The 27,495-nt window shown below is 38.3% G+C and overlaps 2 protein-coding genes across 15 annotated transcripts in view; one reads left to right on the plus strand and one right to left on the minus strand.

The window, feature by feature from the left end:
- Window positions 1-1,571: 1,571 nt before the first annotated feature.
- Window positions 1,572-14,543, minus strand: TRIP13 (thyroid hormone receptor interactor 13). Of its 3 annotated transcripts, XM_068162960.1 has the most exons (15): window positions 14,393-14,543; window positions 14,159-14,268; window positions 13,374-13,476; window positions 12,553-12,718; window positions 11,935-12,064; window positions 10,652-10,707; window positions 8,828-8,918; window positions 7,276-7,348; window positions 5,865-5,928; window positions 5,534-5,620; window positions 4,686-4,792; window positions 3,791-3,944; window positions 3,493-3,605; window positions 2,297-2,366; window positions 1,572-1,810 (listed from the first exon to the last, which is right to left on the minus strand). In XM_068162960.1, exons 3-15 carry the CDS (start codon window positions 13,463-13,465, stop codon window positions 1,715-1,717), a joined length of 1,299 nt encoding a protein of 432 aa, XP_068019061.1. In that variant the 5' UTR covers window positions 13,466-13,476; window positions 14,159-14,268; window positions 14,393-14,543; the 3' UTR covers window positions 1,572-1,714. The 3 variants fall into 3 exon arrangements, with proteins under 3 accessions (XP_068019061.1, XP_068019058.1, XP_068019062.1); XM_068162957.1 differs by lacking the exon at window positions 14,159-14,268 and having other exon boundaries at window positions 14,323-14,425; XM_068162961.1 differs by lacking the exons at window positions 1,572-1,810; window positions 2,297-2,366; window positions 3,493-3,605; window positions 3,791-3,944; window positions 14,159-14,268 and having other exon boundaries at window positions 4,682-4,792; window positions 14,323-14,425.
- Window positions 14,408-27,495, plus strand: part of BRD9 (bromodomain containing 9) — a 29,692-nt gene continuing 16,604 nt past the window's right edge. For 3 of the 12 annotated variants that reach the window (XM_068162949.1, XM_068162950.1, XM_068162952.1), the window contains exons 1-8: window positions 14,411-14,552; window positions 15,832-15,882; window positions 17,461-17,681; window positions 19,327-19,459; window positions 19,571-19,631; window positions 22,579-22,723; window positions 25,798-25,908; window positions 26,683-26,858. In XM_068162949.1, coding sequence (XP_068019050.1) covers window positions 14,480-14,552; window positions 15,832-15,882; window positions 17,461-17,681; window positions 19,327-19,459; window positions 19,571-19,631; window positions 22,579-22,723; window positions 25,798-25,908; window positions 26,683-26,858 — 971 coding nt within the window. In that variant the 5' untranslated portion in view covers window positions 14,411-14,479. Of the gene's footprint in view, window positions 14,553-15,831; window positions 15,883-17,460; window positions 17,682-19,326; window positions 19,460-19,570; window positions 19,632-22,578; window positions 22,724-25,797; window positions 25,909-26,682; window positions 26,859-27,495 lie in introns of all 12 variants that reach the window. The other 9 variants (XM_068162945.1, XM_068162951.1, XM_068162953.1 and 6 more) reach the window with 6 other exon arrangements.

Consider the following 27,495-nt stretch of genomic DNA (forward strand, 5'->3'; position numbering starts at 1 on the left):
TGCACAGAGGAAGGGAATTGTGATGAAACAGTCTTGCAAGGAGCAAATTTTGGGGCTTTTTGAAGCTGAGAAAGCGGCTTGCCTATGCTGGGAGCCAGCACATAGTGTATGTGTGCCTGAGGCAGCATGGGCAGAGCCAGGCAAGCCTGAGGAAGAGTGAAGAAACCTGACAGGAGCCTGCAGCATGCAGTTGTGTGGTCTGGTGGTTGACATACAAGAACACATAGGGAGGGCACTTCACTGAAGGAGTGTCTCCCCACTAACAGCGGTACAACAGGAAGTAGTCTTCCTATATCTGGCTTTTCTGGAAGTTTCTTGCAGGCACCAGTATTTCCGAAACGATTGTGGGGAAAGCAAAGTACATAACTGAGAGCTACTGAATGTGGTACAATGTTCTCCCTCCCATCCCCTCTCCTTTTTTTGGGGGTGGGTAGCAAATAATATTAAGTAAGTTATTCTTTTACAAGTAATATAATAGTTTACATAAATATAGATGCCATGATAAAAATTGACTAACATTTGACAAGTTCTATGGAATTTATTAAGGCACCATTTGTAAGGCTCATCAATAAAAACAGCTCATGACAAAGGCTTTTTTCTCATGAATGTATATTGATTTAGAAGATAGAAATAATGAACTAACAAAAGGCACTATTATTAAAATATTTCTAATACAAACAGCAAGGATGTGCACATTAACTGGACATTTTCAACTTAAACCTCACTTTTATCTTAACAAAAATTAAGCTTCTACCCTGGAAATTCCTCTATCATTCCATTCTTTCAGCTGACTGCAGATAAAGTATTTGAAAATATAAAAGAAGAGCTGACAGTTTTGGAATGAGTTTTATGTAGGATATGTATTTACGGTAAGAAAAATGAATCTGCTCCTTTAGGAACTGGATGCATATATTTCCTGGCTTTTCTGATACAATTCCCACCCTCCACCCCAACACACACACCCCCCTTCCCCCCTCCCAAGTTGATTTGTAACTTTCATGTGAAGTTTATTAAACAGAACAAAACCAAACTGCATGCATTTTAAGGATCCCTTTCCACACATTGTAGTTACTTTTCAGTGAGTTGTCCTTGCAACAACACTAAAAAGTAGCATTACAAAACACCACCAAGTGATCTCTTGAGATTAAAGTTTTGAATCTGCCATAACTAAAACCAAACCAAACCAAAACGATACCAAACAAACAAAAAAACCCACCAACCCTTTATATCAAATTTTAAGATAAAAAGTTGTCAGTATTAAAGGTCTGGACCATCACTAAGCACTTTGAATCCTTTCCAGTTTCATGCTTGTTATTTCAGAAGCCATTACAAATAGTACATTTATGGCAGAAGTACCAGGCCCAGAGACTGCATTTCTATTGCCATTAAAAATATATTTTAAAAAATCATCAGTGTAAAACCTGATGCATGAATAAAATTAGGGATTAAGAAACAACAAACAAAAATCTGCCCACTTTCACTAACTGGAAAAGAAAAAAAACTGACTTTTCATGAGAATTTTTTTACAGTCCTCTTACTGGCATTTGATAGAAAGCTTGTGAAAAATACACTGGAAAATGTTTGTAAGTATTTATTAATCTTTTGAATAAAACAGATTAGGGATTCAACTTCATTAAAGATGTTGACCATTTGTTTTACAGAGGTTGCACAATTTGTATAAAATGTTTGTAGTTTCCTATGAAATAGCAGACTCTCACACACAGTCTGCAAGTTTCCTCCTTTCTTCGAATTGTTTGTCTACGGCAAGTGAAAGAGCCTGAAGAAACGTCGTCATTGTAACACTGGGAGACTGAAAGGAAGAGAATATTGTTAGACACTCTACAGCAGTAGGCATACATAGTATTTTACATACAAGTCAATTTTCAAAGTGCTATAAAACATAAATCTGCAGGTTTATTTTAAATCAACTGATAAAGTAAAGTCAAGACGTGCAAAATCTTGAGGCAATCATTATTGCTGAGGACTTGCTTCAAAAAAAAAGGGTTTTAACCAAGAATTATTTATGAAGCGTCAGAGGGTTTTCTTTAAGCAAGAAATTGTCAAAGAATTAATATCAATGTTCTGCCACAATGTTTAAATAAAAATAGAATGCTGTTGGAGAGGTCAATCCCACCCATCTTCTTCAATTACATTTTTAAATTATAGGCAGCACAAAATTGTTTCAGTCTGCAAAGATGCAGAAACAGTGCAATTTAGATTAAGAGGGGGGGCTAGGCCAATTCTTACTTCAGGAAGTGTCCAAGTATCTTCCCATCTGTCTCAAAACCAATCTTACCTGAATATAAAGTGCGTGTGCTAGGAAAGGAAGTTTCCTCAGGACCCGGCCACTAAGACCTGCACTTCTTCTACAGTTAAACAGAGAGAAATGCTGTTTAAATACTAATACCCATTCTTCAAAGAAGACCTTTCATTTTGCTGTGTTTCTTGCACAAGCTGCTCTAAAAAAATTCAAATTGCAATGCAGCAGGTAACTTGCAGCCCTTTTAGCACTTCAGCCTATGGGAGGCTATGCAGTACAGAAAAAGCAAGCCAGGCTACAGAAATATCAGTCACATTTGCCTGCTAAAGCTTACCTAATGCCCTTCACATCATTATGCACAGAAGGTGTTGAAGGAATGCATAAACTGTAAAGGCAGACATGACCTCCCATCCACACCTAAAAGGACCTGAAAAACTCAAAGGCTGGACCTCATGTTTTCTGTCATCTCCTTTTTTGCAGCAGTTACATACAGTTTATCTCACCTACTAGATATATATTTCTGTCTTCTTAAGCACTACTCTGTGTATGTAGAGGCAAAATGTCTATGCCTGGAAAAGCTGACTTGCTTTTACTCTACTCCTCATTGATTAAGACTGTATATTTCAGGAACAGAAGGAAAACACACTTCACCAACTTTATGAATGTTACTTTGCTTTGTTCCACAGGGAGCAGTACTTTAGAAAAAAATATTGCTTGATAACATGAATCTAATTTGTATTGTTTCAAGAAGTACTATGCTGCCATGAAACACCATTTGATCTACTAGCACACTCAGCAAATCATAACAAACTCAATTTATACTTCACTCCTTTCTCCTTTGCTTATATCTCAATGATAAAAACAGACTTAGTAGGTTGCAAGCCATTCCAAAACACTTTCTTAGCAGGAACTAAGGTCAATGCTATTTCCACTAAACTGCACTACAATTCACAATATGCACTGAAACCTAAAGGAGCTCACTAACCCACCAGGCAATTTGTCAAGAGGAGTTGAAAGGGCAGAGCAGAAACAAGAAGCAATAGTAAGCCAATCCAGATCTGAGTCTAAAACATGTTGGCAAATACTGATTGCTTCCACTTTTTGTCCCCTGAAAGGTTTTGCACGCACCCTAACAGAAAAAAAATGAGACGTTTCAGAACTCTGTTATGAAATTCAATTACTTCCAGACATCACTACATACATAAATAGAATGTAGACTTTCAGAATCTTACCTTGAGATTTCGTTTAGTACAAGGCTTAACCGTGACACATTATTTTCCACGAAGCCTATCATCTCTAGCTCTCTGAGAGTCAACAGCTGCTGTCGAGGATATATTATTTGACACTAGAAAGAAGAGTTACACATTGTGCTCTGAAAAACTTAAATACATTCAAAATTGAATTCTGTAGTAAGAATGGAAACAGAGCAAAAGAAATGCAATGTGTGTATTTTTGTTATTTATGACATGTGATTAAGACATGAGATTTATTAAAATACAACACTTTACAGCCTTGCTTTCAATATGTTACCTTCATCAGTTCTTCCAAGCAAGAAAGATATATTCTAAATATTGCTGCAGTAGATGGAGGTCCAATGTATTGCTTTATGTCAGCCCTGTCTACAAAGGCCATGTCAATTTTCTCCGTAATATTTGAAGTGGTCAGGATAACTACATTGGGATACCTTCAAGATAAAAGCAGATTTTTATGTCACATGTACAAGAATTACCTCCTTTCGTGACTGGCATATTGAAGCCTTCCTTCTTAGGACTCAATCCATTTCATGCAATAAGCTGTCACACCACTCCTGTCAGCCAGCAATTACATTAAATTATCTGACGTTCTTGGCCAATCATCACCAATGCATTAAATGCATATAGTCTCTTTCTTTCAGCTGTTTCTCAAGCATCCATAATTTCTCCAACCCTATTTCAGAAGTGATAGCTATTAACTGGCATAGCTTCTGACATAACAAAAATATTATAAAAAGATTAATAAATCTGAACCTTCCCTGGGAAGGGAAGTGGCAGGAGTAAAACAAGAGAAGGTATCTTGTACTGAATCCAGGAAGTGGATCAAGCATCAGTGATTGCTTCTAAGCCATATGCTATGCAAACCTGCCACACAGAAGATGTAAATAATTCTTCCTTGATCTTACTTTTGCTTTCCCAAAGGAGGTATCATGACTCTCTCTTCTGTATCTCTCCCTAGCTTTAAAGAAAGTATACTATCTTTGATTTGATTGCTCACTCTGTTACATGCAAAATATTTTGTTGGACTACTCCTATTTCTTGTCACAATTAGCAAGAATAGTGCAGTAACAAATTCAGTGTAGTATTAGAAGTATTTAATTCTAAGAATTAAGATTCATTAGGAATCCTGCAATTGTCAATTACTTTTTACTGTTACAATAATACAAGTTTACCTTTTAATCTGATCTATTTGTGTCAGCACAGCATTCACTACACGAATAGCATCTGAAGGCTCTGTGCCTGCCTTGAAGGCACTGCGAGCTGCTGTGAGGCTTTCTACCTGCCAAAAAAATAAATCAATCAATCAGTCAAACAAACAAATCAAACCAATCACATAAAACAACAACACACACACTAAAAAATCATAAAATATTGCATATCTGGAATGCAGTCAGCAAGCAAACACCAAAAAAATACACCTTGTGTATGGTATCTAAAGCTTCATTTCAAAATCTTTTGTCAAGTATAAATTTACTGTGAGAGAGAAAACAATGCCAAGGAAGCAAAGTCTAGTGAGTAAGATTCTTTTTTAGACAACAGAACTCTCTGTGTGTGTGTGCATGCAAGTCCAAAGAGAATCTGTACAATCAACTGAAGCATGGCAATTCTTTTTAGAGCCTTATACATTTAAAGCATAATTAACACACATTGTTAATTCCTTAACTTTGTTAATTGTCTAGGCTACTTCGAAGTTTAAACGATCAAAGCATTTTTAAGGTTGGAAAAGACCTTTATGATCATTGATTTCATCTATTAATATTCTGCTCACAAACACATAGAAACAAAGGAATTTCCACCAAGCAATCCTTTGCTTCACTTTTCATCTGGAATTTGCCTACTGAATCATACTGTGTTCCTCCTGTATCTCTCAAATCTGCAGCAGTCAAAATCCACACTTGTAACTTACAAAAACACATAAATATGCTTTTATTGTTCTTTATGAGTGACAATCATCATAGTTCCCTCTTACCAATTTAGTTTCTGCTGAATTTTAGGTACATCAGCACAGTTAGAATCATACCTCATCAATCAGTACAAATACAAGAGCATCTTTGTCATCAATTAACTCTTGAATCTTCCGGAACATCTTGGTTACAAGCTTGCCGCTCTAGAATGACACCATATACATATGTTTAACTACTGCGTTATCACATGACTTCACAAGCCTTATCATATTAAAAATGAAAACCATTGTGTTTTTAAATAATTTTCAAATATAGCTTCTATTTAAGCAGTCTCAAATTACATTAATTATTCTGAGTAATCTTTGGTGCACGCAGTTATTTCATGAAGCAGTTCAACAGTGTAGTTTCTGAAACACAGTCTACTTAATTAGCTATATCAATACATACCTCAGAAAACCATTTAGAGAAAAGGCTATGGCTGTTTATCTCAATTAACTGCCCATACCTGTACCTAAAATATGAAAGGAAAAAGAAGTATCAATCTGTTGTAAGTAAAAGTCAATAACATCATTAATTTACCGTTAATCTCATTTCTTCCATTTCAGTCCTGGAAATCCACGAATTAGTACTTTAAATTACTTACTTTTGAAAACATACTATCTGTTTTGATTGCCATTTCTAGAAATGTGTCTCACTAGATTTATTTATACTATATTTCTATTAGAGTTTCTTCATTAGAACAGGTGCTATTTAAATACAGTTTAAATAATAGTCAACATGCTAATGGCCTCATTTTGTTCAGTTTAGCTAGAACGCATATAAAAACATGAAGCTTATTTACTTAGCTCTGCATGCGTATTCTTGTGACAAAGTATTTCAACCAGACATTATATAGTCCCTGTTTATCATAAATTCAGCTTGGGATAGAGTCAAATCACTCCAACAATTATACATGCTTTATGTAACACAGTATCACAGTATCACAGTATCACTTAGGTTGGAAAGGACCTCGAGGATCTTCGAGTCCAACCTATCAACACAGACCCCATGACTAGACCATGGCACCAAGTGCCACGTCCAATCTCCTCTTGAACGCCTCCAGGGACGATGACTCAACCAGCTCCCTGGGCAACCCGTTCCAGTGACGAATGACTCGCTCGGTGAAGAACTTCCTCCTCACCTCGAGTCTAAACCTCCCCTGGCGCAGCTTGAGACTGTGTCCCCTTGTTCTGGTGCTGGTTGCCTGGGAGAAGAGGCCAACCCCTTCCTGGCTACAACCACCTTTCAGGTAGTTGTAGAGGGCAATGAGGTCACCCCTGACCCTCCTCTTCTCCAGGCTAAACAATCCCAGCACCCTAGTATTTTATACAATAAATTTATATATATAAAAATATAACAAGCTAAGTTGCTATGAAGTTTAAAGCTAACTCTTATTACTTGTCTGATATACAGACCAACCTCTGCAGACCGGCATTCAGACAATCCAAATACAAAATTAATTGGTTACAAAATCACTACCCATTAGAAACAGGCTTTCTTGAAAATGAAGATGCAAATAGGCTGGACACTATGACCTTTAGTCTTTTAATATTAGTTGATGTACAATGTGAGGACACGCAAATGACTATACACCCACTGGAATCTGTTTTACATAACTGAGCACAAATAGTTACTCATTTTAAAAGGCATTAAAATATCCTAACCAGCCTCTCTGTCAGATCTGTTTTATTGCTATCCAGGTGCACTACAAAAGAAATATCAACTTTACCATTTGGCACAAATTACTTTGAATCAAATATTAAACATCTTTGAGCTACTGAAAGCAAAACTAAAGAGAAACGTTTCCAAAAATGATCACCTGTATGACAATCGAATTGTCAGCTTCTGAGCCAATGCTTTGCAGAGAGAGGTTTTACCAGTTCCAGGAGGGCCTGATTTGAAAGCAAACCCATACATTACAAAGAATGTGCATCAGATTGTTAATGACATGGAATACATTTTTAACTACTATAGTTCATTACAGAAATAATTGTAGAATATATACACAGAAGACAATGACTATGAATACCAAGGAATTCTGAAGGCTGCTTACTCCACTACAGTGCTAGAGCTGAGCTGTGAATTTATATAATTTCACTGAAATAGTTTATTTGCAGACACCATAAAGTTGAAATATCAATCACAACAGCAAAGTGTATCACTCTATCAGGGCTTATACTTATTAGCATTCTTAAAATTTAGTGCTATGCTTAAACTTTTATGTTCCTGAAACAGTATTGTGTTACACAAAACAGAAATACATCAAGCACTGTTTGGTCAGCATGCCCTGGCACAAATCTGCATCTGGCTTGAAACCTCATGGAAGAGCCACACAGACCTTCTCAAAACAGGCAAGTAGTTAAAGTATGAACAAGCAGAAGTTGATGTGTGGGTGTTAGTCATCAGTCAGATATCAATACTTTCATTGAACAGCAGTACTGCCATTAGAGCACACAGATAATTTGCACTGCAACAGTTGTAGATTTCCACACTGTTAACTTCTTTGTGATCATAATAATGAGCTCATTGATTAGATATATATCAGATACATTATTAACAGTCTGACATAGTTTTCCAACTATGTCAGCTTCTAAACTAATGTCATAATAAACATAATCAATACTCATAATAAACATCTCCACTAAGACCTCTTAGTTTTTAATAAGTCTGGATGACAAAAATTGTAATTTATCAGTAACAAGCCACATTTTGCAAGAAAATAGATTCAGTTGATGTCAATCTTCTTTAGGATATAACCACAGTAAGCTAGGACTGACTGAAAGATTAATAAGTAAACTAGTGAGAGTACTGCCTTCATACATGGCAACAGAACACACAGAGTTAATAGTGCAACATACTCAATGATTTTCTAGTTTTCTCAGAAGTATGTGTGTATACTTTTGGCTTTTTTAATGGCTTTGCATTCCTATAAAGCCACAACTAATGTACTTTTTAATACTACAATGGAACTGTAATTAATGTGTGGCTCCTAATGTCCTCAGTACCTGCATTATATTTGCATTTTATTAAAAAAACCCAAATCACTATCACTTAAGAAAATTAAAAATCAAAGCAAACACTGTCACTACATTATAAATTTTAGAACTTAAATTCATGCAAAATAGTACATGTGAACTATTGTTTGATTGATTGATATGTGAACTATTGTTTGATTGTTTGATATTGTTGACACGTGAACTTGTTTGATTCTGGCATTACACAACCTGAATTTGTATTACAGAAAGAATACTTCTCTGATGGTTTTCTATCATCAAATCTCACTACACAGAAACACAATACAAGCTTTTCCAGAAGGAAAGTATAAATAGACAGGAAATTAATCTACTTGTTTTAAAACAGGTAATTTTTACCATGCAGCAAAACAACTCTGTTCCATGATACCAGGTTGCTGTCAACATTTTTGTCAGAAAATAGTAATGTGGTCGTCACATAATCAAGCAACTAGATAAGAAGAACAAGAGAGACACAAATTAGAGACATACCAGCAAATACAATTACAAATAGAAACAAATTTCTTACATCTATTGTGCAATCTAAACTAAAATAACAACAAAAAAATATAAAATATGTCTTTTAGCTATAGGCAAATTTTCTTACTGTAAATGTCAGAAATTAACTTCCTTCCTGCCCCAAGGAAAAAGAATAGGAGGTAGCAGGCACAAAAGGAGTTCCAGAAATTTTACATGAATAATTGAAAAGCATTTCTATCAGCTCCTGCAAGGAATTTTTAGATTGGTCATCCTCCCAAATATGAGAAGTTTCATGTACCTCCCTGAATGATGCTACACCACAGACATGACAGATATTTTAAGAGCTCAAAACAGAGAAATAGAGCATTGATTTTAAAAAAATGCTGGGTGCACTTTTTCTGTCTCTGAAGTTGTACTTTTTTTCCCCATCAATTTTCTTCTCCCCTTTTAGAAAAACATGCAATAAATGAGCCTTAAAACAAGGTGCAGTATTCTAACAAGAGTGAATTTCTACTCTGTTCTGTAAAGCATTCATTGTTTTCTTCATGCAGACTGATGAATATGCCTGAAGTGAAAATCTGGGAAGTTTTAAGTTGCCACCAAAACAACACCTCCACCTATTTTCTAGGTAGAAAATTAAATCAAATAAGTTAATGAAAAAGTAGAGGTTTTATAAATAAACGTGAAATACTTCAATAGAATAACTAGAGCACAGTAAAGAAGCCATAATTGTTAGCTTATTAGTCTTTTGTTTCTTAAAGATAACACAGAATACAGCTGTAGGCCTCAGATGAGGTGAGGAATCACGGAAAAAAGGTGATAAATTGTGAAATAAGCAGTATCCTTGAAGGTGAGAAAGAACAGAAAGTTATCTAAGCTATTAAGGCCTTCATTAACAAGTCCACACCTCTCTAAGCATGTGTGAACCTCAGGGTCACAATGAAGACACTGGAAAGGGATGAAGAGAGGGGCTACCTTCTGAAATCTCCCCAATATTCTCCCAATATTATCTCCCCAGTATTCTCCCCAATATTATCTCTCCCCAATATTCACACAAGATGGCAGTGTGCATGCAGAAGACACATTTGCATATATTAGCAAGAGCTCCAGAAGACCAATGAATATGCTAATGATTTCTCAGAAAAGCAATGAATACATATTGATGTGTTTTATAATGTTACAAAACCCACTTCAGCATGCATTAATGTAGTGAAATTATCTGCTCATGCATTCGGCACTGTGGATACACAGTTGCCTTTCTGCTCCCTGAAATTTTCAAGCTGGTTTGAGAACTGAATCTGATATTATCAGTGACAGTTTCACCTCCAATTTCTGTACAATAAGCCAATACATATGAAGCAATTCTTTATAATTTGTGGCATGAGCATTACTGAACCCAGTTTCAGCTGACTTCGCAACAGTACATATTGCTATATGTCTGGTATAAGATGTTTAACCCCAGAACATCAGCTCTGCCTTCCTTTGTCAAATGTACATCAGAAAAGTATTTAACTATCAAAAATATCTATAAAGAGATATTAACCTGGATATAAAGCTTTCCAAAATGGCTAAGACTATACACCACCTATCAAAATAAAGTATAATAAGCAGACATTGGAATTCTTTCTTGAGATGGTGATTTCCAAATAAGCTCTCTGGCGAATACAGCAAACTTCAGACTTTTGTTATTCATTTTCAACTTACATGTGATTTTACTTCAGTGTCATATATAAGACTTTCCCAAAGGCCATGGAATTCAGCTGCAAGAGAAGTAATATATTAATACCTGTTTAGGACAAATCAGTCTGGGAATTTGTAAACTACGATTACAGCACAAAGCAGTTTTCAAATCATTCTCAACTACAATGAAGGATGAAGAACATATTTACATGAACAATTAAAATGTATAGAAAAAAATGTAGTTATTTTTCTCAAAATACAGACACTAGTTTCTCACAGACAAATTAAGCAGTTTCACAGACATTGCTTCCTCAACTAATTGCAAGGAGAAACTGTTCTTCTTAATTTATTAATATGAAAGGGAAAATAGCACCCTCAATAGGGGATAGCTCTACATTTCCCTAAGATAAAAAGCTATTAAAAGTTGGGGTGGGAGGAGGCTTCTGAGCCTTATTTTATCATGCCCTTGTTTTATTGAGGACGAAAAAAAAATCCACATAGCTGAATGAAAAAATAAAGTTGCAATTTGGGTATCAATCATTTCCAGTAGTTACTTTCAAGCGTTCAGGAAAGAAAAACAAAATAGACATCATAAATAATTATAAACCAAAATAATATTGGCATAATGTCAAAGTATCAGGTGGAATTATTCCCTAAGAGCAATGTAATGGATAGTTTGGCTTTTCACAATATGGAAAGAGCAAAGAAGAGTCTCAGAATCACTGTCTCTTTGAGTTAAGATCACATCTATACTTCCTTCTTCCAGGTGAAGAATCCAACTTCCCCAAGCACAAGATTATAACAGGCAGGCCACACTCTGTTGCAGAGCAAAGCCTTATTCTTTTCAGAAGGCACTCTGAGGACTCTAAATCTGTTTAGTTTGTTTGTTTGTTCCAAATGTAAGAGCAGTTTTGGGGGCTGGAAGACAACTTTGGGCTCTGGAAAATGAATGTTTGAACTGATGAGTTTCTTGTGGATCTCCAAATAAAAATTTGAAATACATCTTGCAGGGTTAAAATTTTCCATGCTTCTGATTATGACTATACATTTTATTCTCTAAGACCAGATACTTCTACCCACCCACAAGTATTATAGAAATAAATGACATGTTGGGATATCATCTGTAGTAGTTCAATCAAACTCATAAAGAAGACAGTCCAAATATATTGGTTCCATTGACAAAGGACAAACTTAAACAACATATAAAATAGTACCTTTAATAGGTAACCCTATAAACAGTTTTAGCCTTGCCAAGAGTTTCTTTCATTGTAATTGCTCTAGACCTTCCAGAAATATCACATGGGTACCTGCTGGTAGCACCCAGTGGTTAGCTGCAATGATATCCTCATTCTCTTCTTCCAGGTTTTCAGAGCTTGGTCCTTCTTCATGTAGATGAAAAATATGAAGAGAAAGATTGCTTTTGCTCAAGTCAATAGGCTAGAACAGACATAAAAAGACTTTTAACACCTAATATATCTTATTCAAAGCTCATTATAACATTAAAAAGTTAGTTTTCAGCTGGCATCCAGTTTTGAAGCCTACTACTTCTGTTTCAGACCTTACTAACAGGAGTAGGCCCAAGAACTTAACCACCTACTCCTGGTTATACCAGTCAGCCTAATATGAGATACTACATTGTGCTACAGACCTTGCCCTGTATATGTCCTTAGGCTATCACTAGTTTACTTACAACTAGTTCATATGCACCTGAACAGAGCTGTGCATTCCTGGAAGAGTGGTCAGGCATTGGAATGGCCTGCTCAGGGAAGTGGTTGAGTCACCAACCCTGGATGTGCTTAAAAATTGTTTGGATGTGGTGCTTGGGGATATGGTTCAGGGGGTGAACATTGTAGAGTAGTGTTATGGTTGGACTTGGTGACCCTGAGGGTCTTTTCCAACCTGAATGTTTCTGTGACTCTGAATACCTGTCTGTCTTTCAGTTTCAGGTCTGTATCCACAATCGACACGGACTGCACGTTGCTGTTAAGGAAACCATCATCGAACTCTGTCCACTTGTAATCACCAAACACAATGTTATGTCTGTTCAACAGCTTTAACACACTCATCCTGATATCTTCTGTCTTGGCCACACTAACAAGAAAGAAACAGCATTATTTATGGCATGGACATTTATAAGGAAGTATGAACTAATGTCAGAGTGCTTAACTTCATACACTGAGTCTACATGGAAAACAACTTCCATCTCATACAAAAGGTTGAAGAGACAGTTTACAGAAACTCTCAACCTCACATTATCAAGTAAACATGAAATTTATCTCTCCATCTACTGCCTAGACAATGGTACAGACCAGAGACTACCTGGATGAAGAGCAGGTTTACAGATAAGGATCTTAGTGTACTGGCAGACAAATTGGCCATGTAGTGTGCCGCTGCCACAAACAAGGTAAAACTTATTTTAGGATGTTCTAGCAAGAGTGCAAACATTACAGAAACCAATTCCATTCATCTATTAGCTGTTTGTGATACTACATCTATAGCAGTGCATGCAGTTTTGGGGTCTGCTGTAGAAGAGATAAGAATATACTGGAGCAAGCATAGAATATGGCCAAGAACATGATTATGAAACTAGATTGCATGATGTACATGGAGAATCTGAGACAAATGGGTTTGTTCAGCTTTAGGATGAGACACTTGTGGAGAAGGCAGAGCACTTTTGCTGCTGCACAGCACATGAATAAAATGCAACAGACCCAAGTTGCAGCAAATAGAAGTTCTGATCAGACACCTGGTTGATTTCTGATGAATTTCCACGTGTATCTGAACATTTTCACACACGTTTGGGAGGGCTTGCTTCAAATCCCCAGCAGCTTTATCCATCCTTCTTGCTCCTAAGGGAAAAGGGATATCAAGAAGAAGCAGGCTTTCAGTGACAAAGATGATTAGGGGACTGCCTGAAGCATCTCTCTTACAAGGAGAGGCTGAGAGACCTGGGGCTCTTTAGCCTAAAGAAGACTGAGAGGGCGTCTTATAAATGCTGATCAATATCTAAACACTGGAGGTCATGAGGATGGGGCTGAGCTCTTTTCAGTGGTGTCCAGTGACAGGACAAGGGGCAATGGGGGCAAACTAGAACACAGAAGGTCTCACTTTAACTTAAGGCAAGTCTTTCCTGTGAGGTTGCCTGGCCCAGGCTGCCCAGAGAGCTTGCAGAATCTCCTGCTCTGGAGAAATTCCAAACCTGCCTGGGCGTGATCTTAGGCAACCCGCTCTGGATGACCCTGTTTCAGCCGAGGGGGTTGGACCTGATGATCTCCAGACGTATCTTCCAAACCCCACTATTCTGTGATTTTTCTGGCTGTCATACTGCAACGGCACAATCAGTCCTTCCCGGCACGGGAAATACCGTGCCCCATCGCGCTCCCCGCGGCCCATGGAGGGGTCCGGCGCTTCCCTCTCCCTCCCTCGGGAGATGTCGCCGACAGCCTCAGGACACGCCGCGAGCGCACTCGCGCGCCCTGGCAGCCCAACCCACCCTCCGCGGACCTCCATTGGGGGGGGCCAGGACGTCACCTCGCGCCAGACTCAGCCTGGAGAACGGCGATCCGTGATCGCGGGGCGCCGGTCCGCCCAGAGAGAGGAAGGACCGGGTAGATCCTCTGACTCCTTCGAGGGCTGCGCTTCTGCCACATAAAGAGTGTAAGACTCCGTTACAATTCGGAAAGAACCTGACTCACCGAGACACCGCTACCGCCTCTTTTGTAAAAGGCGGGCTAGCGAGCAGAGGCGCGGCCCTTCTCCCCTGACCTGGATCTTCCTTCGCAGCAGACGGAAGGAGTCCTTCCGTCCCGAGCGCTTCCGGCGTGAGTGGTGTGGGCGCAGCGCAGTTCTGATATGGGGAAGAAACACAAGAAACACAAGGCAGAGAAGGCAGAATGGCGCTCGGCCTCCGCTACTGCGTATGGCGGTAAGAAACGGGGCGGTAAAGAGCACCTGGGGACGCGTCTAATCTGCCTGCTTCCCTCCCTGGCTGTCGGCAAGACCCAGCATCCCTTCGTGGGCTGGGTCACAGCGGAGTACATTGAGGGACAGCGTGAAAGCTGTCTGAGGAGCGTAAGCTGCCGGGGGCGGGCCATTGCCCTGGGGCCGGGTTGCTGGCGCCGTCCAGTTGTGTGGCAGGGACGAAAGGAAGGGACGTGCTGCGGGAAGTGGCTGAAGTGAGGCGGGCGGTGGCTTGCCGGAGCCTGCCACAACCGCGCGAAGATGACTCGGGAGGGGAACAGGAAACGCAGGGCGGTCTCTGGGGCGCTGATGTGTGTTTTGAGACCAAGCATCTTCGTGCTTCATGTGGCTGCTAGTGATTGATTACAATTACTGCACTGGTTGAGTGATGCTTGGTATCGTAGGATCATAGACGGCATTGGGTTGCAAGGGACTTTTTAAGGTCGTCTAGTCTAACCCCCCTCTGCAGGAAGCAGGGACATCTTTTACTAGATCAGGTTGCTCAGAGCCCCATCAGGACTGCCCCTGAATGTCTACAGGGATGGGGCCTCCACCAACTCCCTAGGCAACCTCTTCCAGTGTTCCACCACCCTCAGAATAAAGAACCTCTTCCATCATCCCATCGAAATCCACCCTTCTCTAGTTTGAAACTATTGTCCCTTGCTCTGTTGCTACACACCTTTGTAAACAGTCCCTCCCCAGCTTTTTTGTAGGCCCTTGTCAGGTCCTGGAATGCTGCTATAAGGTCTCCCTGGAGCCTTCTCTTCTCCAGGCTGAGCAACTCCAGGTCTCTCAGCCTGTCTTCATCAGAGAAGCGCTCCAGCCCTCTGCTCATTTTTGTAGCCTTCCTCTGGACTTGTCCCTCTTCTTGTGTTGATGCCCCGTAGCAGACCCCCAGTTTCACCTTGCTCTGAAAAGAATCATGTTATGTTTCCAGGGAAAGCCAAGGATTTAGATCTTTGTGTACTATAGGTTGATGGAAAATCACGTTGGTAAAATAAATACGAAAGGAAAGAAGTAAAAAAATCTCTTTTGATCTTCACTGTTAAAATTGAGAGTGTATACTGTTAGCAATTTTAATCCTGGCTCCTCTCTTCCTTACACAATAAAATGCTGCTTTGCTTTTTTTTTTTGTGTAAGTATTTCACATAGTAGAATTCTGACAACTTGCTATTACAGAATTGTGGTTATGTGGATTTTTTTGCCTTAAATGTTTTTGTTTTTTTTCCCAATTTTTAACATAGGAGGCAAAATTGCTGTAAGCTACCTGACCAATTTCTGTGAAGGAAGACAAGGTATTATAAAAATTACATAATCAGTCATTTTTAGTTCAAATGCTTTACACTTAATTAAATTTTCAAAGACGACCTTTTAATATGGCTGTTCCATACATGCTTTGGAATCCTAATCTTGAAGCCAGAGCAAATAAAAATCTTTCCAGGACTAATTTAGTGTCTTTGCCATACAATTTGGCTACATAAGGAAACCATCTAAGACTCCAGTTTTAAGTTTTAAAAGCTAGGCATTTTATTTTAAAGTTGCACAACTTTTGGATGCAAGGAGACTCCTGTCTCAGATCTTGAAGACTGGCAGATTAGCCACTTTTTATTTCTTAAACACATGCATGTAGATTAGATTTCCTGGAATAGTCATGCATTTTCATATAATTTCTTGGAACTAATAATTATATTTAACATATCTGTTATACATGTGGTGCATCCCTTTGGTGGTTTCCGAAGAGTCTCTGGTGGTCTTTGGCAGGCCTAACCTCATGTGCTTTGGTTGAACTTCATTACTGAGCTTGTGCAGTTTGCCAGAATTTCCTAATTGTTTTTTCAGCCTTGAGGATGGCTGATTTGGCCTGGTTCATTTTCTTACCAAAAAAGCAAGGTTCCTCCCTACCTAATGTGTGTGATGAGAACATGCATCTTCTCCTTGGAAATTCTGTTTGTACAGATAGCCTGTACAGATAGTTAGCAAGTCTTCATTTCCACTGAGTTGAAAATTTGTCATCTTAGCAGATGTTAAAGGAGAAGAATAGCTCAAATTGACAGCAAATGTAACTGTTTTGGGAAACTATCCATTTTGTCAGTGAATAGAATAGAATAGAATTAATGAGGTAGGAAAAGACCTTTGAGATCATCAAGTCCAGCCTATCACCCAACACCATCTAATCAACTAAACCATGGCACCAAGTGCCTCGTCCAGTCTCCTCTTAAACACCTCCAGTGATGGTGACTCCACCACCTCCCTGGGCAGCCCATTCCAATGGCCAATCACTCTTTCTGTGAAGAACTTCTTCCTAACATCCAGCCTAAACCTCCCCTGGCACAGCTTGAGACTGTGTCCTCTTGTTCTGGTGCTGGTTGCCTGGAAGAAGAGACCAACCCCCACCTGGCTACAACCTCCCTTCAGGTAGTTGTAGACCACAATAAGGTCTCCCCTGAGCCTCCTCTTCTCCAGGCTAAGCAACCCCAGCTCCCTCAGCCTCTTCTCATAGGGCTTGTGCTCCAAACCCCTCCCCAGCTTTGTTGCCCTTCCCTGGACATGTTCCAGCAAGTCAACATCTTTCTTAAACTGAGGGGCAGAGAACTGGACACAGTACTCAGTGGTGCTGGCTCATTGGTTGGACTTGATGGTCTTAAAGGTCTTTTCCAACCTAAATAGTTCTGTGATGTAAAATGTGCTGAATGACTGTTTCTTAACTTGGATTCTTTTAGACTTAGCTGTTCTTTTTCTGTCCAAATGTATTGCATGTATTTTCAAAATGCAGCAAATTCTCGTAAACAGTATTTCTAGAAGAAGCATCAGTAATTACTGTATGCTACCACCTCCATGTGCATTTATTAAATGTTTTACTCTTTTAAATTTAGATTATGTGGATAAGCCTTTGGAAAAACCATTAAAACTGGTGCTTAAGGTTGGAGGGAGTGAAGTGACTGAACTTTCTGGATCGGGGCATGATTCTAGCTACTACGATGATAGATCAGATCATGAGCGAGAACGACATAAAGAGAAAAAGAAAAAAAAGAAAAAAAAGTCTGAGAAGGAAAAAGAAAAGCATCTAGATGATGAGGAAAGAAGAAAGAGAAAAGTAAGCTGTGACTTTTATATTTCAGACATAGCAGTCTTCTTCATGCAGAGCACCAGAACCTCTTTTGTAAAAACCACTGTTGGTAGAAGCTTATTGTTTTGGAGACCGCTCTTCACCAATGTAGATAACCCCTGTGTGGGTGTTGGTGTATTTCTCCCATTTAAAAGAGATATCTTTGTGATGATTTTTTTAACAAAGTGAAAGCTTGTTTCTTGTAATTGCTTGGTTTTCTTATCAGATTTTGTTATTATCTGGGGTTTTGTGTTTTATTTTTGTCTGTTAGCATGAGTACCTTTTTTTTTAAGTTGGATATTTTGTATTTCAGTCAGGTCAGAAATATAATTTCCTACTTTTGAGGAGTTATTTTATTCAACTAAATCTAGATTGCATTTCTGTTCATGAGCTATACCAAGTTACTAGCTGTTGAAATGGATAAATTTACCCAAAACACCTTTCTGAAATCTCATCCATTGAGTATTGTGGTGAATAGTCTTGTTGCCTCTTATTTAGACCAACCTGCGTGTTAGGCTTTGTGATTTTCTTAGTAGGAAATGGTGCGATCACATAGTGACAGTACAGTTACCTGTACAGTGTAATTTGAATAATATTTATTTTGTGTACTAATGATTCTCTGACCTCTGATTTATTTATTTTTTAATTCTCCTCTCTCATGTAATTTTACTGTTCTCGTATGACAGGTTTTTTAGTACTGGATATGTGACTAACATCTGTCAGTTTTAATTGATTTGTTCCTTAGGCTTGTATTACTTGAATGTGGTATGCCTTGTAGGATCATTCAGAAGCCCTTGAATATAGGGCAGATAGTGGAATTTTGGTGTGTTTTTTTTTGTGCAAACATTTTCAGGTGCTTCCAATTAGGAGTGTAGCTGGAACTTGGAAATACAGCAAAACAACTGTCTTTAATACAAGATCTTGAAACATCAAATGGAATTATTTGGTTTGCCTTTGCTAAATTGTGGGAGAGTTTTGTTAGGATGTTGGCTTTTTTCCCAGAGCTGAAGTATTAGTGCATGCAGAAGAAGCTAACAGATAGATATATAAAAAACTTTTAGTCTAAATAAGGCTAATGAAAGTAGGCTTTTATGTGCTGACATGAATTATTGCAGTCATAGGAATGCCTTTGCTTTGAAGCTCAAGAAAAGATCGTTAACTGTCACCACTGTTAGACAGCATTTCTTATGGTCCTTTTATAGGCTTCCTAAATTATCACATAGTTTATTCATTCCTGTTCAATACACCAGACAACAAAAACCTGATGATCAACACACAGCTATAGACTGATCCCGACTGAATAGTAATTTAACTTCCTTGACCGGTGTAGCTTATTGTGCAGTTTAATGTATGATTAGCTTCAGATTTTGACATCCTTTTTAGTAAAAGTACAGTACCTAATGATAGAACAATAATATATTAAATACAGAGAAGCAAAAGCTGAACAGTATTAGTTTTAATCAGAGAGGAAAAATTGAGAAAGTGACAGGGAATATATATGCACTATTGTTTAAATCATTTTATGGCTCAGATAGATTGAGTATTCCAAATAATAAATCACTGTCTTTTTCTATGTGGGGTTGCATATTCCAGGGACATTATTTTGAAATCTGTCTTCTTATTGCTGTGCTAGGAAGAGAAAAAGAGGAAAAGGGAGAAAGAACAGTGTGACACTGAAGGAGAAACTGATGACTTTGATCCTGGGAAAAAAGTGGAGGTTGAGCCCCCTCCAGATCGTCCTGTCAGAGCATGCAGAACTCAGCCAGGTGAGCACTGTGTAGTTAAGATTCTCTCTGTTGTATTTGTATTTTTAAATAAATACATAAATCTGTATTCTGTTTCATTGCACTTACCTATGTTTCTATTTCCAACTGCAGCTGAAAATGAGAGCACACCAATCCAGCAATTGCTAGAGCACTTTCTTCGCCAACTTCAAAGGTATTAAGTGTGTAGTATCTACAGCTGTGCCCACAGTGCCTATTTGTATTTGTTATTTTACAACTTCTTATCCTGAATATTTGCTTAAAATAGTGCCTAAAACTGGATCTAGTATGTTTGGTAACCGCTATGGCTGTGTTAGACTTGGTGGTTTTTTAAGAGTAATTGAGGAAAATTATTACCAACTATGCATTTCTAGCTGTTAGTGGGGAAGTGTTTGGGGTAAAGGATACATAGCCGTTTTAAATTTGTCAAATATCAATGACTTAGTCTAGGAATTTAAAAAACATTATGGATTTTAATAGTTTAAAAGATAGGACTGTTCTTACAAAATTTTGTTTTGTTGTGTCCTCTTGTCAGATAGCAAATCGAGTTTATACCTGTTTACCTGGTGGTAATCCTTTTAGTTTGGAGAAACTTTTTATTTTCATAGAATCAATTGGGTTGGAAAGACCTCTAACATCATAAAGTCCAACTCTCAACTCAATACCACCATGGCCGTTAAACCGTGTCCCAAAGTGCTATGTCTACACTTGTTTTGGTTTTAACTGGTTGTCCCCACTGGAATGGACAGGGCACAGGGGGTCCTCCTCCCTACTTCCCACAGTGGCACAGTGAAAGCTAGGAGGGCAAACGGTTATTTAACACCATGCTGACATTGTCCTTACTGCAGGAGGAACAGGCAGGCTGGGGCCAAAAGGGGTTATGGGATTTGGAGTGTGCTCTATAGCTTGTAAAGTTTCCTGTTCTGGGTATTTGTGGCTTTTTCTCCGCTTTCAGGTGGGGGTGCAGCCTTTTTTGGTGGTTTGGTTCACGGGTGTGTGTGGTTTGCTGCTATATATGCTGGTATTTTTGTTTCTTTTCTTTTCTATCATTTGTTTCCCCTGTAATAGTAAATCTTCCTTATCTCAACTTCTCAGCTCTGCCTCTTGGGTCCTTTTCCTCTGTACACACCCAGAGGGGAGGGTAGAGGGGAAGCCGTTCATTGTGAGCAGACTGCCAGACTTAGCTGCTAGCTGAGTTATAACTTGGACATCCCATATTTGGCATCCTGACATGGGGACACGACAAGGTTGAGTTTTAAGTTGAGATAACAAGAGAATTCTGTTTTGCTAGAGTAAATTCGTTCACCTTATATTTGCTTTAGTATGTTTCCCTGCGTGTTAAGGTGTTCAATGCATTTGCTTTCCTGGTTATGCTGCATAAGATCTTACACATTTTTTGCATTTTTACTCCCTATGGTGTCCTCTGGTTCTGATTGTCACTTCAGGGAAAACATGGCTTAATGCTATGGTGCTACTGTGATGTTTACTGGCAGGTTATGATTTGATTGTTCCACTGGTCATTCTGTTAAGATGGTATTCATATGCAGTGTCATCATTTATCACTACTCTCACCCAACTGATGTATGGAGCAGAAACTTTTTCATCTTATGCGGGTTTTGAATATCCTTGGGACACCAACACCAGCTTCTATTGCATGTCTCCTATGTGTGTGCCTTGTCTTGATCATAGTCATACAAATCTTTCCTAAGAATACCACCTGGAGACCTGCTCTGGGACTGGGTGATTATGAGTGGCAGGGTATGTGGGAGAGTATGAGCAAGTTCCTAGGACGGTGGTCATTTCTGGTGTTTTGGAATTTCACCCCTGAGGAAGTGCAAAATCCTGACAAACTGGTAAAATGTTTGGAAAAACTATGTTGTGAGCCTGGAAATTCCCAAGAGATACAAATCATTGTGATGCAGTCATTGTGAGGAGATCTTTGGGCCTACAGACAGACCAACAGGCATGGCAGCTGCACCAGAGAGCCAATGTCAGTTGCCCCTGCACAGAAAAAGAAGTACACAAGGAAAACAGCTCATCCTGCAATGGATGAGGATGCATATCCCAGAATAGTCTTATTGTGAGCCCTCTCTACCAAGTGACTTGGAGGAAGCATGATTTTCAATGGAGTCCTGAGCAGCAACAGGCCTTTGAACAAATCAAACAGGAGATTGTGCATGCAGTAGTCCTCAGGCCAGTTTGGACAGGACAAGATGTTACAAGTGCTCTACACTACAGCGGGGAAGAATGAAGCCTTTGACAGAACAAATCCAGGGAGACACAAGGTTGATCTCTAGGATTTTGGAATCAAAGCTACAAAAGGAGCAGAGCACAACTATACTCCCAACTGAAAAAGAGATACTGGTTGCACATGAAGAAGTTTGAACTGCCTTGGAGGTGATCAATACTGAACCAGCTCCTCCTGGCATTCTGACTGCCAGCACCATGTCCCTAGACAGCCTATTCCAATGCCTGAGGACTCTTTCAGTAAAGAAACTTTTCCTAATATCCCATATAAACCTCCCCTGGTGCAACTTGAAGCCATTTCCTCTTGTTCCATCATTTGATATGAGGGAGAAGAGACCAACACCTACCTCACTACAGCCTCTTTTCAGGTAGTTGTGGAGAGCAGTAAGGTCACCCCTCAGCCTTCTCTTCTCCTCTCTCTTGTTTTCCAAGATGTTAACCCTATATATCAGGTTTAAAAATCAAATCATAAAACCTTTTTTTTTTTTTTTACATAGCAATAAGGTGCTTTTGAAACTAATTTGAAAATACTAAATACTAGTTATGTTTAGAGGACCTCATGAACAATAAGAATTGAAGAGTTTATTACTCAGTGAAACAAATGCAATTGGAGTGTAAATAGAGACACAGAAAGCCTGCACAAAATAATTACATAATTAAAAAACTACCTGAGTCTGTTTCAAAAAGTCTTCATATGTGTATTCTCTCCTGTAATAGATGTTTCTCAAATATGCTTCTGTTTTATGAGAGTGCTTTTAGGTGGTTGGTTTTTTTTCTTTCAAGTTGTACTGTTCTTTTTATACCATTAATGTGGTATAAAAACAGTGATCATTTTGTTTGCTAATGTACATCTAAATGTATTGTTTTTCTTTTAGGAAAGATCCTCATGGGTTTTTTGCTTTTCCAGTCACGGATGCCATTGCTCCTGGATATTCCATGATAATAAAGCACCCCATGGATTTTGGTACAATGAAGGAAAAAATTGCAGCAAATGAATACAAATCAGTCACTGAATTCAAGGTGAATTGATAGAGATTTAGTTATTTTAGAACTCTTTAGTATGAAACCAAACATTGTTTTTAACCATAACAGCATTTCTTACATTTCATAGAATGGTAGGGGTTGGAAGGGACCTCCAGAGATTATCTGGTCCAACTGTCTTGCCAAAGCAAGATCACCTAGGGCAGGTAACACAGGAACGTGTCCAGGTGGATTAGGAAACCCTTCAGAGAAGGAGACTCCACAGCCTTTCTGGATAGCCTTTTCCAGTGCTCCATCACCTTCACAATAAAGAAGTCTTTCTTTTTGTTGAGGTGGAACTTCCTGTGTTTACATCCATTCTCCCTCTTCATATAGCTCCTTCTTCACACCACACTTCAGCTATTTGTAAACATTAGTAAGATCCCACCTCAGTCTTTTCTCTCCAAGCTAAACAGCCCTAGGTCTCTCAGCCTTTCCTCATAAAGACAGATGTTCCAGTCCTTTAATCATCCTCATAACTCTCTGTTTTAGTTTGCCCCTTTTTTTTTTTCCTAGAAATGAGCACTTTGTATATTCTTTGTGTTACCATGGGTTTCTTGCTTTGTTTTTCCACTGTTTTTCACTGTATTTGTCTGGTTCTGCTACACTGTACTACAAATTACTGTGGAAACCGAGAAAGTACTCTAGAATTCATGCTAGTAGACATATACATAAGGAAGACTATCATAAAGTCTTAAGAAGCTCCAGGTTCTTCACATCTTTTTTTTTTCTCTTAGTCTAGATGTGATTAGATTAATTCAAAGATAATTTTGACTTGCCTACAAGAAAACTGCATTTACTCAAGCATTTTGTGTAAGATTCAATAACAGCTACGTATTTTTTTTGTCATTAATTTTCCTGTTTCACATATAACTGTATTTGGAAGTGTCTTTTGACAGAAACTTAACTTGGCAAGTTTATTGGCCATTTGCCTTAGCTATTTTGTGTATTAGTATTGCATAGTAGTTTCTAGGATGCATTGTGGTTTTACAGACAATGCAATAAATCTTTTTATGATATTGCTAACTCCTGGAAAGAAAGAAGTTTTCTTTTAACTGATTCATGAAGATCTATAGCTGCCTTCAGTATTGTTTTCTAAAGTCATATTGATACAACATATATATGTGTGGCTAGACTTGGCAGGCAGCGTTGGCTTACTTCTCAGGGATAATTTCTTCTTTTTAAAGGTCCCACAAGCTGAGCAGAGGATGGTTTTTATTTCTATAGATGCTTTAAGAGAGATTGTGTAGATTTATAGAAATTGGTAAAGTAAGATTCATAATAGCATTGTTGTCACCAGTGCACTCAGATCTCTAAATTCTGATTGCTTTCTGGATTTTGTTATGCTTTTTAAAGGAAGTTTGAATGGGAGCTCTGTGGCTCTATTTAGCTACAGACGAGGTTGCAATAATGAAATTGGTGGGATGGCAATGTGAAAACCCCAAAAAATCAGTGTTGTATAGGCTGACAGATTACTTTTGTTCTGAAGGACTTGGTTTCTGCTGATAGTCTGACGAGCAATAAATGGTTACTAGAAGTCTATACCTTTCTAGATACATGAACACATCCAATTACTCTTGCACCTTTGGAATTTTGTGTAATACAGAAATGAAATTTATAGGGTTTTGACCTCTAAAATAAGGCCTGCTCAAGGGTTCATCTTTCATTTCTGATACACATATTAGGACTAGCTGCACCTAGTCCGGAGCCAATAAATAATCTGAGAGTGGAATCCATGAGAACCAGTGCTACATTTAAAAGAGGGGAAATTGCACAGAAAACTCAATGGTTTTGCTGCCAAAAAAAGCATCTACTTCAAAGTTGGGTGAGCAAAAAATGCATCTCTGTCCTTTTCTGCAGCACTACAAAGGCTATCACCAGATGTATAGCTTACATGGGCTTTTCTATTTCTTTCTTGGCACATAGTTTGCTCTTCCATGTTACCTTCTCAATTTCTATTTTTGTGATGGTTTCATGAAGCAAAGGCAGATTGCATTAATGCCATAAGAAGTCACAGACAAGAAATTGTAAGTCCTTTCACCTACTTGTTTAGTATGGGCTTGATGGTAGCTATTAAATGATTAGGAGAGCATTGACCTGACATCCTTGTCTGGCAAAAGGAAATAAAACAATTAGTGCTTTTACAAAATCTGAGGATTGCAGTAGGACAAGGTTATTTTTTGTAAATGTTGTCTGCCAGAGAAGGCTTTAGATAGAATTCTGTGTCCAACACCAATATTTGGTACCAATATTCAGTACTGTTTATCTCAGCAAATCTGCTTGCTGGGCTGTAAACTCAGTGGGTTAACTTACCAAAAGAAGACTAGCATTCTGTTTGCTCTAATGCTTTTTGTGTTTTACTCTACAGATTAGTAGCATGTGGCTTGAAAAAAAAGACACTCTAGAAAAAGGTTTTGCAATCCACAACAGTTTATTTTGGTTCTATTTACAGTGGAGTGTTGTATCTTTGTTTTGGGAACTTCTGTCAGTAAAAGTTGCTTGAAAACATGTGTAACATAACCATTCAAAGGAGAAAACAAAATCTTGGCCATTTGTTCTTTTGTTGCATGTGGTGAGCATCTAGAAGGCTGTTTCTTAGGCTTTGAAGTTTTCTTTTTTCTTGTTCATGTTTTAGTCCAAGTGAACTAAGAAGAGAATTAAAATTACATGTAAGATGCTTTGTACCTTTATGATGTCGTCGTATTTCTCAAGTCTATTCTGATTTAGGAGGTGGGGAAACAACCAAAACATGCACCTTGGCGCCTCAGTCCTCCTATCAATTTCTCCATTTCTTCTGTTTGGTCTGTTTGCATAAGAAAGAAATGTTATATTTGGCATTCAAGGTTAAGTGGGGAGTTTTGTAACTAAAAAGCCAATTCTAAAGCAAACTGAGCATCTTGCAGAAACAAAAAGGACTGAGACGTTTGCAATTGTTTATTACTTTTTAGCTCCATAAGCCTCCCACTAAAATATTACTGGGTTCTTCACAGAGCTGCCATGATGGAATGGTATCTTCCAGTCATTTAACAAAGGAATTTGAAATTTTAACAGTTCTTTTGTTTTGTATTTTACAGGCAGATTTTAAACTGATGTGTGATAATGCAATGACTTACAACAGACCAGATACTGTTTACTACAAGCTAGCCAAGAAGATACTGCACACAGGCTTTAAGATGATGAGCAAAGTAAGAAACCTATTTAAAACAAACAACCAAAAGCACAAAAAGCATGTGTCTTTAGTTTTGGGGGTGTTTTTTGTCATACCTGAAAGGAATATAAATACAATGAAGAATGTGATTTCATCCATCTGTGATTAATTATAGCATTACCTGTTCATGCTGCTATATTTAAGGATTTTATATTGTTATAACCACACACTTACTAACCTCACCAGCACCACTGAAGTCTGTAGGAGCTTCTTCCACTCACCTCAGTGGAAGCAATTAAGATCTGCATACATAAAACCCAATTGTAAAATACTGCTTCTGGCTGAAGCTTTGTAAACAAGATCTCATTTAAGTTTTATTTCTGCATGAACCAGAAAGCTTTTATTTTTGAAGGGGATGGGTGTTGGGGAGGTTTCAGGGGTGCCACAGATGTGTTTTCTGCAAACAAACCTTTTACTGAAACATAGCTTTTGACTTGTGAAATGAAGCTACTTTGGTGAGCTGCTCTATGTGCAGGTGTGTGCATGTGTTGCAGTCAGGTATGGTAAGTTTTGTGTAAAATAGGCAATTGTCTTTGCATATGCAGTTTTTTTGTTTGTTTCTCTCTTGATAGTTGGGCTGCAGAAATTCTGATGTCATGCTACCATGACTAAATCACGTTGCATCGCCATTGGAAACGAGGCACAAAGAACAAAATAAGGCCATAGCCATTCCCATCCCATCCCATTATCATAGCATCTTGGCTATGAGGGAAAGGTTAAGTCCCTGCCGCTCTGTCCTTTCTGATTCTAGGAACGGCTGTTAGCTTTGAAGCGCAGCATGTCGTTTATGCAGGACATGGATTTTTCTCAGCAGGCAGCTCTTTTGGGTGATGAAGATACAGCAGTTGAGGAACCTGTCCCTGAAGTTGTTCCTGTACAAGCAGAGACAACCAAGAAATCCAAAAAGCAAAATAAAGAAGTTATTAGGTAAAGGTTTTAATAGACATTCATACTGGTTTCTTGAAGCTTTTGCAGTATCAGACAGCAGTAAAGAATCTAGCAATAAAAAAACTTACTGTTCCTCTTGTGGTCCATAGGATAAATGGTATGGTTTTATTTATTTATTTATTTATTTATTTATTTATATAACTAGTTTAATAACTCAGTGATTCCCAACTTGAAACAAACAATTCAAAGAATGACTGCATACTCTTTTTAACATAGCCACAAACACTGTTCACTTTTGTTCCTTTCTTTTTTTGCCCTTTTGTGTGTGTGTGTGTATGTGTTTGCTTTGGTTTAGTTTTTTGTTTGGTTGGGTTTTGTGTTTGTTTTTCTAAAATGATTGACTGTATCAAAATCTAACCAGAATCTTTCTAGGAAGGCAAAGCCCCAGATCAGCAAATTTAATCTTTAACTTTAGTCTTAACAGGCAGGATATAGAGTTACAGGAGATCATTTCTGGAGCAGATCACATCATCTTCACAATTAAAACTTGTTAAGCTTTTTTATAAAATGCTTTGCTAGTGCAATAGCTGTCTACAAGCTGATGGGCACCTCTGTGTCACAAATTATAGCTGAAGTCTAATTTTAGTCAAATTAAAGGGTTGTATTTTCTATTTTA

The sequence above is a fragment of the Melanerpes formicivorus genome, unplaced genomic scaffold, assembly GCF_026170545.1.
Source record: "Melanerpes formicivorus ecotype bairdi unplaced genomic scaffold, bMelFor1.0.p_v2 SCAF_69, whole genome shotgun sequence".
Lineage (NCBI taxonomy): Eukaryota > Metazoa > Chordata > Aves > Piciformes > Picidae > Melanerpes > Melanerpes formicivorus.